This window comes from Nematostella vectensis, chromosome 7 (genome assembly GCF_932526225.1).
Source record: "Nematostella vectensis chromosome 7, jaNemVect1.1, whole genome shotgun sequence".
In the NCBI taxonomy this organism is placed as follows: domain Eukaryota; kingdom Metazoa; phylum Cnidaria; class Anthozoa; order Actiniaria; family Edwardsiidae; genus Nematostella; species Nematostella vectensis.
The window spans coordinates 2,679,411-2,695,323 of NC_064040.1; the positions used below are offsets into that span (position 1 = coordinate 2,679,411).

The window sequence follows — 15,913 nt, forward strand, 5'->3', positions numbered from 1 at the left end:
AGGAAATGTGGATTATTCAAGTCTTGATGGCGATATGACACACTTGCAAGTGTATTGGGGGATGTAGCTCAGTGGTTTAGCGTCCGTCCGCTTTGCATGCGGAAGGCACGGGGTTCGATCCCCGCATCTCCAATATTTTCTTCTTTCCCTAAAGGAAATGTGGATTATTCAAGTCTTAAGGGCGATATGACACACTTGCAAGCGTATTGTTGGATGTAGCTCAGTGGTTGAGCGTCCTCTTCGCATGCGGAAGGCCCGAGGTTCGATCCCCCGCATCTCCAAAATTTTCTTTTTTCCCTAAAGGAAATGTGGATTATTCAAGTCTTGATGGCGATATGACACACTTGCAAGTGTATTGGGGGATGTAGCTCAGTGGTTTAGCGTCCGTCCGCTTTGCATGCGGAAGGCCCGAGGTTCGATACCCCGCATCTCCATTATTTTTTTTCCATTAAGTAAATGTGGATTATTCAAGTCTTGATGGTGTTATGACACACTTGCAAGTGTATTGGGGGATGTAGCTCAGTGGTAGAGCGTCCGCTTTGCATGCGGAAGTCCCGGGGTTTCATTCCCGCATCTCCAATATTTTATATTTTTCCTTAAAGAAAATGAGAAATATTGAAGGGTGCATAATGATATGACAAACTTGCAAGTGTATTAGGGGATGTAGCTCAGTGGTAGAGCGTCCGATTTGCATGCGGATCTCCAATATTTTCTAATTTTCTTTATATATGTTTTTTGAAGTAAAGGAAAGTAACAAGATTCACGTTGACTTATACTATTTTCTTAATTTGGTAATCAAGCTTCCTGTTAAATGCCAAACTACAGCATTGTTGTCAGTTACATGCAGATGAATGTAGTTTATCTTCCATATCTCGTCCCGGTCCGACTTGGCTGTGACTACACAGGGTCTTCATCTTTCGTCGATTATTTGTCCCCAGTCCTTCTCGATTGTTTTCATACAGGGTTACCCATATTTCTCCCATCATCCTTTTCTGCACCCCTACTCGGTTGAGGCTTCACGTGATTACTCTCCTCATTGCCTATCTTGCCCCAGTACTACTCGGCAATGATCTCACAGGATGCCTTATTTTAAACGCCCTGCCTGGGCCAGTCTCGTTCGGTTGAGACCACACAGGGTGTCTAACAGGTTCGTTTTTTTTTATAGATCGAGCCAGTCTTTCATGTAGATGCAGGTCTTGGGAGATATTGCGGCACCGTCTCGGCAATGGTCGATCACCTGCAGGAAATATATAGTTTATTTCTGTCATCTAGAAACGAAATTCATTATTCAAGGTGGGGTTTAAAACATTATCTGCTCATATTTGCATATAATCACTTGGGCAAAATATATAAATCCTTACACGCGTGATGGGACTAACTCATCTTAAACAACAAACTCGAATTAGGGGGTATAGCTGAAAATAGCAAGGAGTTCGGTTTGTCCCTATCTTCAGTTCCAATTATCCGAGTAAAGAGCTACTAAAAATAAGTTTTATTACACGGTAAAACGAATACAATTCGAGTTTAAGGGGACCCCGCGTGATCAGAGTTCCAGGCTTTTCAGTATTCACATCGCCTTGTTCTTACCGGACACACCCCGCACGGTGACGTCATGAGCCCTGTGGACGGCACGATGGGGAAGATCGCTCGGTAGAGGGTCTTTTGTCCACTGACGGCTGTGCGCGAGGTGGAGGTGCCGGCCGATACGATGGTGGTCTCCACGCGTCCGTCGAATATCAACGTGCTCAGAATAGTCTCGATATCGTGCACAGACAGCTGAACCTGTCAATCAACACGGAAATCAATGGACACTCAAAGGGGTTGTGTCTGCCCGAGACAAAAAGAACTGTCAATCAACATGTCAATTGATGGACACTCAAGGAATTGCCTGGACGAGACAGCAAGACCTGACAACAACTCAAGTAATGGACACTCAAAGGGGTTGTGTCTGGCTGAGACAACAAGACCTGTCAATCAACAACTCAAGTAATAAACACTCAAAGGTGTTGAGTCTGGCTGAGACAGCAAGACCTGTCAATCAACAAGTCAGTAATGTACACTTAAAGGGGTTGTGTCTGGCTGAGACAGCAAGACCTGTCAATCAATAAGTCAGAAATTGACACTCAAAGGGGTTGTGTCTGGCTGAGACAGCAAGACCTGTCAATCAACAAGTCAGAAATTGACACTCAAAGGGGTTGAGTCTGGCTGAGACAGCAAGACCTGTCAATCAACAACGCAAGTTATGGTCACTCAAAGGGGTTGACTTTGGCTGAGACAGCAAGACCTGTCAATCAACAAGTCAGTAATGTACACTTAAAGGGGTTGTGTCTAGCTGAGAGACAGCCAGACCTGTCAATCAATAAGTGAGAAATGGACTCTCAAAGGGGTTGAGTCTGGCTGAGACAGCAAGACCTGTCAATCAACAACTCAAGTAATGGACACTCAAAGGGGTTGAGTCTGGCTAAGACAGCAAGACCTGCCAATCAACAATTAACTAATGGACACTCAAAGGGATTGCGTCTGGCTGAGACAGCAAGACCTGTCAATCAACAACTCAAGTAATGGACACAGCAATACCTGTCAATCAACAACTCAAGTAATGGACACTCAAAGGGGTTGATTCTGGCTGAGACAGAAAGACATGTCAATCAATAAGTCAGTAATAGACACTCAAAGGGGTTGAGTCTGGCTGAGACAGCAAGACCTGTCAATCAACAAGTCAGTAATGTACACTCAAAGGGGTTGTGTCTGGCTGAGACAGCAAGACCTGTCAATCAATATGTCAGAAATGGACACTCAAAGGGGTTGAGTCTGGCTGAGACAGCAAGATCTGCCAATCAACAATAAACTAATGGACACTCAAAGAGGTTAAGTCTGGCTGAGACAGCAAGACCTGTCAATCAATAAGTCAGAAATGGACTCTCAAAGGGGTTGAGTCTGGCTGAGACAGCAAGACATGTCAATAAATAAGTCAGAAATGGACACTCAAAGGGGTTGAGTCTGACTAAGACAGCAAGACCTGTCAATCAACAACGCAAGTTATGGACACTCAAAGGGGTTGAGTTTGGCTGAGACAGCAAGACCTGTCAATCAACAAGTCAGTAATGTACACTCAAAGGGGTTGTGTCTGGCTGAGACAGCAAGACCTGTCAATCAATATGTTAGAAATGGACACTCAAAGGGGTTGAGTCTGGCTGAGACAGCAAGACCTGTCAATCAACAAGTCAGTAATGTAAACTCAAAGGGGTTGAGTCTGGCTGAGACAGCAAGACCTGTCAATCAACAACGCAAGTTATGGACACTCAAAGGGGTTGAGTTTTGCTGAGACAGCAAGACCTGTCAATCAACAAGTCAGTAATGTACACTCAAAGGGGTTGAGTCTGGCTAAGACAGCAAGACGTGTCAATCAACAACGCAAGTTATGGACACTCAAACGGGTTGAGTTTGGCTGAGACAGCAAGACCTGTCAATCAACAAGTCAGTAAAGTACACTCAAAGGGGTTGTGTCTGGCTGAGACAGCAAGACCTGCCAATCAATAAGTCAGAAATGGACACTCAAATGGGTTGAGTCTGGCTGAGACAACAAGACCTGTCAATCAACAATAAACTAATGGACACTCAAAGGGGTTGTGTCTGGCTGAGATAGCAATACATGTCAATCAACAAGTCAGTAATGGACACTAAAAGGGGTTAAGTCTGGCTGAGACAGGAAAACTTGTCAATCAACAAGTCGATTATTGAACACTTGGTCATGAACACTGGCCGAGACTTAAAAGTGAACTCCGCATTGCATATCTCGCATTATCTCAATGCTCTCTCGTTTTTCTTTTATACCGTTTACAACATTTTAACATTTCTGAAAATGACGCTAAAGTATCAAAACATCTCTTACCTTCTTCTACTCAAACCGGATAATATGATTCAAAATGTTTTCCTCACGGGAGAAATCACATTTGTCGCAATGTTAAAAAACGAAAGGCTCTGTCACTAAATACATCCCGTTCCCAAAACAAATCCAGCAAGAAAAGTGGCGCATGGTTCAGATGGAACACCAGTGATAGAGTATCTCGCACCGAGCAATTCTGAATAGAGACCCACCCCCCAAAAATGTATACTTTATAGCGTGGAATTAATTTTCCTAGATATCTCAATAAAACCGTCACTTTTAAAGGTCACAAACTTCACCAAGTGATAGATATTTTAATATGTTAAAATGTTAAAACATTATTTAAAACAGTTTTAAGAAAATATAAATCACTTCCCTTGAACTCAAAGTTTTAGGGTGGAATAAACTATTTGGTATAATCAGAGTTTAAATCCATACTATTTGATGCATAATCTTGAACTTCCACATAATTGTAGTACTCTTCACAACACTTAATATGTTGCGCACTCAAAGTGGAGGTGGATCCTGTACATCGAAAATATCGCACAAAGAGGTTTCCGAAATCTTATTTTGCTGATAGGAAGGTTGCACCCCCCTAGCAAAGGCGTATTTGTCTGTATGTGGACTTAAGCTACCAGGGGGAGGCTGCTGTTGGTTAAGTGTGAGCGAAGGACGCCGCGTTGTAGATCGATCTTGTCGCCGGCAGCAACAAGAGAAGAAGGCAATGCTCACGACAAGTCCCAACACGGCCACTACGCTGCCCACTATAACAGGGGTCATATCATTGCAGTTACCAGTATCACATTGGCCGTTACAGCACCACAGTGCACTTCCGTTCGCTTTATCCGGGTTACACTCTGAGTCTAGATAGCAAGGAAATCCAATGCACGAAGACGCCGTGATGCACAGACCTGCACAGCACACCTCGGTGGCGGCATAACAAGGCAGAGATGATGACGAGTTTGAAAAACACGGCAGAGCACATGTATCTACTAGCGCCACGACGTAAAACACGACCACGGTACCACGACGAGAGAGCAGCATCGTTCAGAGATGTCGTAAAGACGGGCACATTAATAAGACAAACACATTAGCAAGCAAAAGAGTACTTTTTTCTCTACTAGACTTTCTCGTAGTCCTTGAAACATCTTCTGATATGTGCGGTTTAGTTCCAAGAAATCTATGCGGCTCGCTTCGATCAAAAACAATCGAAACAATGTTACTCGCTTCGCTTCCAGAGCTCCCACCTCTAAAATCATACGACGGTGTCGACTTGAAGCTTGATATTTAACTACTATAGAATCAAGAGACCAGACTAAATAACGAGAGTACCCAGAATCACGGTCACCGGGACAGCATGTCTAGCGCCAGTCCAACCAATGGCTCTAAATGATTTCTCACTCGACTAATCAAATCAAAGAAACTAATGAGCGAAGTTCGAGGGCATGCCTCGAAAAGACGGTTTAGCAGCTGGCTTTTCCCATTAAGTTGTTATGTCCAATGCATTGATTGAAACGCAGCAATTAACTTCTGCGATTCCATTTTCAATATTTTCGTCATTAAACACAAAAACGCCCAGCTGATAAAAGTCGCGTCGTTAATATCGATATAGGTCCCTCTGTTTCTTGTCAAACAGGAATGTTTACCTCTATTTTACCTAAGCGGTTTTGGAAATATTATGGCTTATCTAAGAGGCTTGTGGACTTAAACAAATAAGAAGTTACTTATTTCATTTCAAAAAAAATGTTTTGAGGGCTTAAAGGTGGTTGGTTTTCAAGCATAAACATTTGGTAAAACAACAAAACAGGAGACAGCTGAAAAATAACAATAAAAAGATTGAAGCCCTGTGAATTAATTTAACTAAATTACCAGCATGCAATAAGCATACTTGAAAATAATGGCATCTCGGACTATTGAAAACAAACACGTCTTACTCCTATTGATAAACAATTCGTCGTGAATTCACCTTTTGAGGCAAGTTGAAGTACAAACTCAAATTCATTTTTGCCAAGACCCTATTTCCGTCTTAGAATGTTGTTATGGTTGGCATAATGACAAGGGGCGCAAGTTCAGGTTTGTTTTGACATGTGCTTATTTTAATGTTTTGAACCAGATATCGATTAATTCGATTTTTAACATTTTCTTTCGAAAACCAAACACCTTCCGAATGCGTCCATTAAGCTTTCTTTTCTTTCGCTAAAGCGTTTTTTTTCTTAAAATTTCAGTCGCATGAACAATCATTTTTTTTAAAAATGTGGAATTTCGCGCAAAATTACCTAATTCGAAAATCGAAAAATCTTGATTCAATACGAAAACCCAAATAATGATAACTTATACCAGTCAACGTGGTTAATCTAGGGAAATGATTTTAGACGAACCCTAGTTTCCCTTATTTTTATGCTTTTATTTCTAACCTTCAGTTTCCCACATTTTCGTGTCCCTTTATTTTTGCACAAATAACGTTTGTTTTGATGCAGTGTTTATTTTGTGTGTGTGAACGGTAGATTCGAGGTAAAATATGCACTATAATTTCTTAATACCATAAACCAAGAAATGGAGAGTCAGCCCTGCTGAGCAATTTTTCACAGAGATGAAGACGCCGAGATGAATAACCTAGACTAATGATGACAACATCCGAATGGTCACTATTATTCAATAAGTTGAATAATAACTATACCAGATAACTTATACCAGTCAACGTGGTTAATCTAGGGAAATGATTTTAGACGCACCCTAGTTTCCCTTATTTTTATGCTTTTATTTCTAACCTTTAGTTTCCCACATTTTCGTGTCCCTTTATTTTTGCACAAATAACGTTTGTTTTGATGCAGTGTTTATTTTGTGTGTGTGAACGGTAGATTCGAGGTAAAATATGCACTATAATTTCTTAATACCATAAACCAAGAAATGGAGAGTCAGCCCTGCTGAGCAATTTTTCACAGAGATGAAGACGCCGAGATGAATAACCTAGACTAATGATGACAACATCCGAATGGTCACTATTATTCAATAAGTTTTGAAAAGCGCGGGAAAAGACGCCCGTTCCCAGTACCTTACTGATAACTAGTTGCGTGATGTACTTCCAGACCCCCCTCCCCCCCCCCCAGAAGAAAGAAAGACACCCGTTCCCATAGTACCTTGCTGATGCCTAGTTGCGTGATGTACTCCCAGACCCCCCTCCCTCCCCAGCCGAAGAAAGAAAGACACCCGTTCCCATAGTACCTTGCTGATGCCTAGTTAAGTGATGTACTTCCAGACCCCCCTCCCTCCCCCCCAGAAGAAAGAAATACACCCATTCCCATAGTACCTTGCTAATGCCTAGTTGTGTGATGTACTTTCAGACCCCCCTCCCTCCCCCCCAGAAGAAAAAAAGACACCCATTCCCATAGTACCTTGCTAATGCCTAATTGCGTGATGTCTCCCAGACCCCCCTCCCTCCCCCCCCAGAAGAAAGAAATACACCCATTCCCATAGTACCTTGCTAATGCCTCCTCCCTCCCCCCCAGAAGAAAGAAATACACCCATTCCCATAGTACCTTGCTAATGCCTAGTTGCGTGTTGTACTTCCAGACCCCCCTCCCTCCCCCCCCCAGAAGAAAGAAACACACCCATTCCCATAGTACCTTGCTGATGCCTAGATGCGTGATGTACTCCCAGACCCCCCTCCCTCCCCCCCCCAGAATAAAGAAAGACACCCGTTCCCATAGTACCTTGCTGATGCCTAGTTGCGTGATGTACTTCCAGACCCCCCTCCCTCCCCCCCAGAAGAAAGAAATACACCCATTCCCATAGTACCTTGCTGATGCCTAGATGCGTGATGTACTCCCAGACCCCCCTCCCTCCCCCCCCCAGAAGAAAGAAAGACACCCATTCCCATAGTACCTTGCTAATGCCTAGTTGCGTGTTGTACTTCCAGACCCCCCTCCCTCCCCCCCCCCAGAAGAAAGAAAGACACCCGTTCCCATAGTACCTTGCTGATGCCTAGTTGCGTGATGTACTCCCAGACCCCCCTCCCTCCCCCCCAGAAGAAAGAAATACACCCATTCCCATAGTACCTTGCTAATGCCTAGTTGCGTGTTGTACTTCCAGACCCCCCTCCCTCCCCCCCCAGAAGAAAGAAAGACACCCATTCCCATAGTACCTTGCTGATGCCTAGTTGCGTGATGTACTCCCAGACCCCCCTCCCCCCCCACAGAAGAAAGAAAGACACCCGTTCCCATAGTACCTTGCTGATGCCTAGTTGCGTGATGTACTTCCAGACCCCCCTCCCCCCCCCAGAAGAAAGAAACACACCCATTCCCATAGTACCTTGCTGATGCCTAGTTGCGTGATGTACTCCCAGACCCCCCTCCCTCCCCCCCCAGAAGAAAGAAAGACACCCGTTCCCATAGTACCTTGCTGATGCCTAGTTGTGTGATGTACTTCCAGACATCCTCAGCAGGAGCATATGACGCGTTTCTCCGGGCCACAGGGTCTGCATGGAGTTTTTCTGCCTGACGAAGCTGGAAGAGAACATTATATATATTTAGGTTGGTTCTCACTAGGAATTGAGTACAAACGCAAGTGCAAAACAAGGGCAAGGAATCTAACGCATGCGCAAGAAAATCAATCAGTTAAGTTGCTTGCGTGCCAGTGAGGGTTGAAAAATTATTTGCTTATCGTTCCCTAGTGAGAATACGCTCTATTCAGCGATCAATTAATATTTGTGTTTGGGTGCTGTGTTTGAGATCAATACAAAATATTTTGCTTAACTATTACCAGTATCTATTATTTGATGTAATAGTTAGTGTGTCATACAAAAGCTGTTTGATGAACAAGAAATTTGGCTTGTCACGATTCACTGGATGTTCAAAAAATTAACCCCTCTTTTTTGTCTTTCTCAAACTCCTGTGTTGTTTTTGGCAAGAGATCACCTTCTGTTCAAGGTACTTGAAGCACTGCTGGTTTAAAACTTCAACAAATTCTGCCTCAAAATCCTGGTCACTGTACCATGCGCCTCCGGTGACTGATTCATCAGGTTCAAGGTTGAACAGCATGTAAACCTTCTTCTTGGATGCCTGGATGGGAAGTCAAACAGATTAGAGTCATGAAAAAAACCTGATTCAGAAACATATAAAGTATAAGGTGCACAAGTGACTGAAAGTAGTCTTTATTCATATTGAAATTAGATGACAAAAATGGCTGCATTACCACTCACCGCAACAGACTTGACAGCTTTGATGAGTTTCTTGCTCTCTAACGTCTTTATGATCCTATTGAGCTGGGTCATTTGCAGATTACATTTATATCTGATGTCTCTGATCCAAATACCTGTTTACATTGGAAAGCAGCAAAAAGGCTGATTTATAAATAGAAATTTAAAGAGGATAACTTTTATCTCTACATGTAAAAAATATGATAATTCTATGTTATAATTTTATATGCCGCAGGGGGCACCACTATAAAACGAGTACCTTTATTGCTAGATTCCTCTATGGTTTGATAGACTAGCTTTTCCTCTAATTCAAAACCTTTAGTTTTCCTGCAGAAAGAATAAGAAGTAAGAAAATGAATACAACCAGAAACCATGGGCTTATAAGAGTTGAGCTTCCATGACATCACACTATGTTTACTGACTGCCTATGATTAAAGATATCTTTATATAAATATGAGCACTGAGGTGCTTCCATCCCTGAGGCATGCTAATCAATTTGGCTTGCATTTATTTTTGAAGCTACTTGTGGAATTGAGCTTGGCTTGTCAGTAAAACAAGAGATGTTTGGGCTGCTGGAACCGAGCCATGTCAACCGGGATTAATCTACCTTTTTTAACATAATAATACAGAATTCTTACTGATTTGTTTGTTGGTCATCTTTGTACTTGTATAGTAACTGGGACCCACTCTTTAGAAGTTCAATTTTCCCCTAAGAATATGAACATAGACAAATGTTTTCATCAAGATATGTGAGGAGGGGTTCAACGCGGTAGCGTTCTCATGGGCCAGGGAGATTTACCTCCATCCCCCTCCTGAGGACTATTCTAGTCTTTGAAAAGAAACCACAAAACATTAGAAAAAATATGCCACTATTTGAACTATACATGACATTAAATCAAGTAAAATTTTTAGTTCATATAACTCACATAATATTTGTCATATTGCTTGATTGTGCCCCTCCCCCCAGTTTTAAAAGTATGGCCACAGAACTGTGACAGATCAGTGGTGAATCGGTCTCTTAATTCCTGTAAAGTTTCACTGCTTTTAAAGTTGCAATTGTCTATGTGGCATAATCTACAGTGGGTCAGAAGTAATGCACAAATGGCTAAATCCTGATTTCAGAAAACCATGTGAATGTTCACAAGTACATAAACAAAAATGTTACGACTTTACAAACCTATATTATTTGTTATTGTTTGTGCTTGTTCAGCCTGCTTATTTCATACCGATGTGTCACTGTGGACTACGACACATGGATTCTCCGAGTGCAACTTTAGTTCGGGTGTATATGTTGTAGTCGGAAATGAATGTTAGTCCAAAATAAAAATCTACTAGTCCAAAATGAAACCAAACCAGTCCAAAATGAAATTGGACTAGTCTAAAATAATATGGTTGAATATGTCAATGATTCTAAAAAGGGATTTTCCCTTTTTGGGGTCTCTTTAAAAAAAATGGGGCTAGGTATTTTTCGGGGGTTAAAAAGTCTTATTCCATTTTGTTTCTACTCGCTCCTTTCCACTATCTCTCATCCCTTTTCTCCTTTCTCCCATTCCTTTCCTTTTCACTCTCATTCCTTTCCTGCTTTTTCCTTTTCCTCTATTCCTTACCTACCTGCCTGCCTACTGTTATAAATTCTATCTTACCTTTTTTTCCAGTATGTGCCACCACTAGGATCGAACTCTCTATCTCTAGCTTGCCAGTCCGTTACCTTAACCACTCTGCCATCCAGACATTGCGATGGAAGACACGGTTTAGAAACTAATTTTATAACTGTGGCGCCTCTTGGGAAATGAACAACAATACAAAACTCCACGCAAGCGCAGTCACCAAAGCGTGTTTGGTTAGCAATGGCTTCTAGCGTCTGTGTCGATGCAGACGATTTCTACTCGAAATTAGAATAATTAAAGGAAAAAAGTAAGTCTAGCAAAAGCAACACAACATTATACATCTGTGACGAATTTTACGAGAAGGCCAAGCAATGGCTGAAATGTACGACGCCAGAAAAGAAGAAAGACATCGCACTGTCGGACAATGATAAGTTGAAAATCATTCGCAATAAGTGGAACGTTGACGAGGAAGGAAGAGTCATTGATGCCAAGGGAAAGTACGTTGTACATAAATCGACCATCCACAATGTCCTCTCGCAAGCTCACAAAGCAATCTGCCACCGAGGGAGGGATAAAACTGCCAAGTATCTCAGTGAGAATTATAGTAACCTACCTAAACAAATCATAACATTATTTACCTCCATATGCAAATTGCATCAAGAACAAGCCAGCCTCACCAACTATTGCAAGAAGCCGGTGACAAAACCTACTCAGGCAGATGGATTTTTGAGCCACCTGGAAATGGATTTAATTGATTTTCGTAAGATACCCTGCAATTGTGGACGGAGACATTTATGGGCTCTTCATGTTGAAGATAATTTTTCCAAGTACTCATGGCTACTTCCACTGAAAAAGAAGGAAAGTCTTGAAGTCGCCCAAAACATCGAGCCCTTGTTTTGGCAGTTCGGGTTTCCATGCAAATTGCACACAGATTGGGGAGGAGAGTTTAAAGGGAGCGTTGATGACTTCTGCGCAAAGTTCAACATACCACAAGCCCGAGGGGCTCCAAGAAACCCTTCTGCTCAGGGACTTGTCCAGAGAGCAAACCGACTAGTAAAGGAGAATTTGTTGAGCCTCATTAAAGAGAAGGGATTAGCATCAAATGATTGGTGCAAAATTCTGAATGAGGTGGCCTACAAAAAAATATCACTCTTCATCGAGCAATTGGCAAATCGCCCTACGAAGTTGTTTTTGGAATCTTCCCCCATAAAGAGAAGGCATTGACCCCAACGAGGGAAATAACCGGTATCCTAAGCACCGTTCAAGAAGAAGGAAACAACGATGATAAAGTCGAATCCGTGAGTAATACAGAAGAAGAGCTGGCCACTGTTGAGACAAGAGCCCAAAAACGAAAAAGAAAGAGCGAGACAGTCCCTGAAAGGGCAGCGACATCAAAAACAGCTACCATGACAGTCAGCACCATAGAAAGCCATAATCAAAATATGGAAGAAGATGAAAGTGGAATCATCATTGAGACAAGAGCACAAAAGCGAAAACGTGAAAATGACCAAGTGTTTGAAAACCAGGCAAGTTATAATCGGAAAATGAAGGAAACACGACCAAGAAAGCTAAACTTTCAAGAAAATGATTATGTTTCTGTAAAGATCAATGTAGTCGATAAAGGTCCGCTACATCCAAACTCCCTTCTTGCTAAGATAATAGAGAAAGCAAATGACAATGCAAGAATTGTCACTAAATTTGGTGTGATTGATTCATTAATTTCCCTGAATAGATTGAAAAAAATTGCCAAGCCCAACATAGTCTTTGACTATTCCACAGAGGAATAGCAACCTTCGCTATGCGCACCTTCAATGACCCACATGACTGTAATGGCTGTATGAATGAGTAGAACGACAGTACCACTTATTATTAGATTCATGTATTCACAACGATTAAAGCTGCTGTCATCAAATTGTGTTTGTTTTCGTCGTCTTTGTTAGTCGCTAGTTCTATTTTTTTACTTAAAATAACCCTAACCCCACTACTTAAACTAACCCTAATCCTACTATTTAAACTAACCCTAAACCCACTACTTAAACTAACCCTAAACCCACTACTTAAACTGACCCTAACCCCACTACTTAAACTGACCCTAACCCCACTACTTAAACTAGTTAAAAACGAATATGGACTGGTTTGGTTTCATTTTTTACTAGTCCATTTTCATTTTGGACTGACATTCATTATTGACTGCAACATATATAACATAGATCAAGAGAGCATAAGAGAGGGACACTTTGGCGCCATGTCGATTCCCATCCTAGCAGTTTTTAGTAACCACCACTCCACCAATGCGCGTGAGCATTTTTCCTCACTCTACCCCAGCACTTTGGCATTTACACATCTCGTTGTTTGCCGCTGTTTTGTGACTTGAAACCGAAAAAAAACCACCCTATTTGCACTAATAACATCAAAAATTTTGTTCTGCATTCATTAACTTCCTGTAATAGTTAAACGAAATCTGTAAGTTAGATTGATTTTTGTGAATATTCCGGTGAATTGAAAAGGAATCCAAGAAAAATATATTTCATAAAACTATCCTTGTAGTGAGGGAATGCATTTTTGTGATGATTAATGCCAGTAAAGTATCTGGCATAAGTATTAAGTATATTATACAAGCTGGAGTCGGGATTTGAATCAAACGCGGTATCACAGCCATTTTATCGCTTGTCAATATTTTCTTTCTTCTTGACTTGACTTCGCCCATCAGACAAACAAAACAGTTAAACTATTCAGGGATTTAGCTTTCTGTAAGTATATTTGCCAATCTTGCTTACTCAAGTTAGACTTGTTTTCTTCTTCCAAGTTATTTTACATGATCTCTTTTAATTTCTATCAATTTTACAAAACACCCGACGTACTTAATCGATAAAACCAATAATCAATCACAATCAATACCAATCATTAGCAATCGATAACAATCAATCGATTGATATTGGAAATCGATGACCAATCAATAACCAAGGTATTCGTGACCTTGTATGGATTGATATTGATTGATGATCGATTTTCATCGATTGAAGATTGATTGTTATTAATTTCCCCTAGATAATAGGGCTTAGGGTGGCTTGATATGTCAATGAAAAATTGCTTGGCTGGAGATGTCCTTAAAGTGTGATCATTTGTTAATCAGTATAAACCTGTTATTATTTTATCAAAGTTTTACGTTTGTTGCAATACCTATATGCAATGTTATATGGGAATGAGAATAAAATATACATTACGTTATATGATGTGTTCGTGTCTTGGCAAAGCTTTTCTACATAAGCTGCATTATGTAAAGAGTTTTGCTATCAGTAAAAACATAAAATTGGTACTGGTGATGCTGTGTTTCAGTTATGCAAGTTTGGGTGCGGCAAGATTACAAGAGCAAAATTAAGATCCAGTTCGAGTGAACATTTGGATAAACCTAGGTTGCAGAAAGCCGGTTTCTTTTTTCGTAAAACTTTAAAAGTGGTACGAAGTGGTACTTGTGAAATGTGACTGTTAAAAAAATAGTTTTGAGCAGCGTTCGTGGATTCGCGAGATGCCCATGCATACTGCCATATCTGTTGATGAGAAAGACCATTCCGATAAAAAAAACTGTAAACTGAGACTGTAACTGTAGCTGAATTTTTCGTCGAAAGCCCCTTCATGAGCCGTGATCATTCAGGGGTTGACTAGTGCACCCATATTTCCCTTTTTCTCCGTCAGAAAAAATAAAATGCCCTGGTAAAATGCGAAAAAAAACTTGTCATCTCTTAAATTCCATAGCCACGAAAAATGCTACGCTACAATCAGTACACCCCCCAAATTTGGACATTTTTTACCCAGCCAAAAGATTCCTTCGAGATCCCTGACTACCAAACAAAATGTCCGTACCTTAGACTGGGACTGTAACTGTGATGCCTATGCATACATATTGGTGTATGTCCAAAGACCAGGCTAAAGAGCTTTTATCCAGTGCCTCTCAAATACGGCGACACACGTGCAACTCCCCCTGTGGTCTCTGCAAGTTATCGATGTAAATCGATATCAATCGATGTGATTGGCTGACGATCTTCGTGTGACTTTCGATTGGTCATCGATTGGACAATACCAATCGATACTAGTTAAGGAACTTTTATCGATTGACATTGATTTATTGATTGATTTCTGATGATCGATTTTCATTGATTAAGTACGTCGGGAAAACAGCAACATGCAAACGGCGGGGGAGTAGGACAAAATACAAGGAGCAAATCCTCACGCGCAAATAGCCAGGATGGGAATTGACATGGCGCGCGGGTAATAACAAAGTATCCCTCTCTTATCTTATGCTCTCTTGCATAGACCAAGAAGCATGTCGAACATTCACTTTATGCATAAGTGTTTCGTACCGTTGACAAGAGTCTGTTTATGGCCGCCACACGCTGTTCTGCTGATACTGAAGGCATGTCCTGTAGTATCGTCCTGTCCGAAATGCCTTTAGGCGTTCCTTTGCATAGCTCTAGTATTCGGTCCTGTAAATCCACAGCTTCCACGGCCTCTTGCTTGATAACTATGTCTGCGACCGCCATCTTGGATTGTTGGTTGGGCTGTGTAGCCAGGCCTACACAGGGTAACCAAGTTGAGGCTGGTACCCAGGCTACGCACAAACCCGCTTTTCAGCCTACTAACTGTTCTAATAAAATACTAAAACAATAAAACATTATATTAACGTTCTGCACTGCTCAATATCTATTTGGCAAAGAATGCAGCTACGTTCAAAGCAATTCTTTGAATGTTGCAGCAGCTTGATCCATGTAAACAGGTGATTTGTTCCCCTCAAATCGCTAATATAGCTCTCGGTCGAGCAGTTTGCGTGAAAAACTGACTCAGCGATGATAACGAGAAACGCCGCTCCTCTTTATTGTCTGTTGCTAAGTATAAGTATGTTCTATTGCTGTAAAGTGCGCGTAGCATTTCTTATTATTAATATTGTCACTATTTTTAGCCCTTTTTTTACAACTAACCGCGTGCATTTGTATCGTTTTTTCTCTACTAACTATATGATACGTTCATCACTCATTGCGTTTTGTTGTTATTTGCGCATTGCTCATTGTTTTCTCATTATAACGCCGATTGTTCCTTTTTTCTCATAATATCGCACACTACCCATTTTTTTTTCTAAATTACCAGCAAGCAATACATCGAATATCTAATAATTTAGATAATTTTAAGCGAAATACAGAGAAAAAAGGCTTCTGCTAGCAGGGAAGCTTCTAT

The 15,913-nt window shown here is 41.2% G+C and overlaps 1 protein-coding gene and 1 long non-coding RNA gene across 2 annotated transcripts; one reads left to right on the forward strand and one right to left on the reverse strand.

The window, feature by feature from the left end:
- Positions 1 to 706: 706 nt before the first annotated feature.
- LOC5508025 (DNA-directed RNA polymerase III subunit RPC6) lies at positions 707 to 15,264 on the reverse strand. The gene is made up of 8 exons (XM_048730458.1): positions 15,046 to 15,264; positions 9,719 to 9,789; positions 9,340 to 9,407; positions 9,084 to 9,196; positions 8,800 to 8,943; positions 8,281 to 8,388; positions 1,588 to 1,782; positions 707 to 1,237 (listed from the first exon to the last, which is right to left on the reverse strand). Exons 1-8 carry the CDS (start codon positions 15,223 to 15,225, stop codon positions 1,160 to 1,162), a joined length of 957 nt encoding a protein of 318 aa, XP_048586415.1. The 5' UTR covers positions 15,226 to 15,264; the 3' UTR covers positions 707 to 1,159.
- LOC125568360 lies at positions 5,763 to 9,721 on the forward strand. The gene is made up of 2 exons (XR_007312287.1): positions 5,763 to 5,959; positions 8,812 to 9,721. It is a non-coding gene; the product is annotated as an uncharacterized LOC125568360 (long non-coding RNA).
- Positions 15,265 to 15,913: the final 649 nt, after the last annotated feature.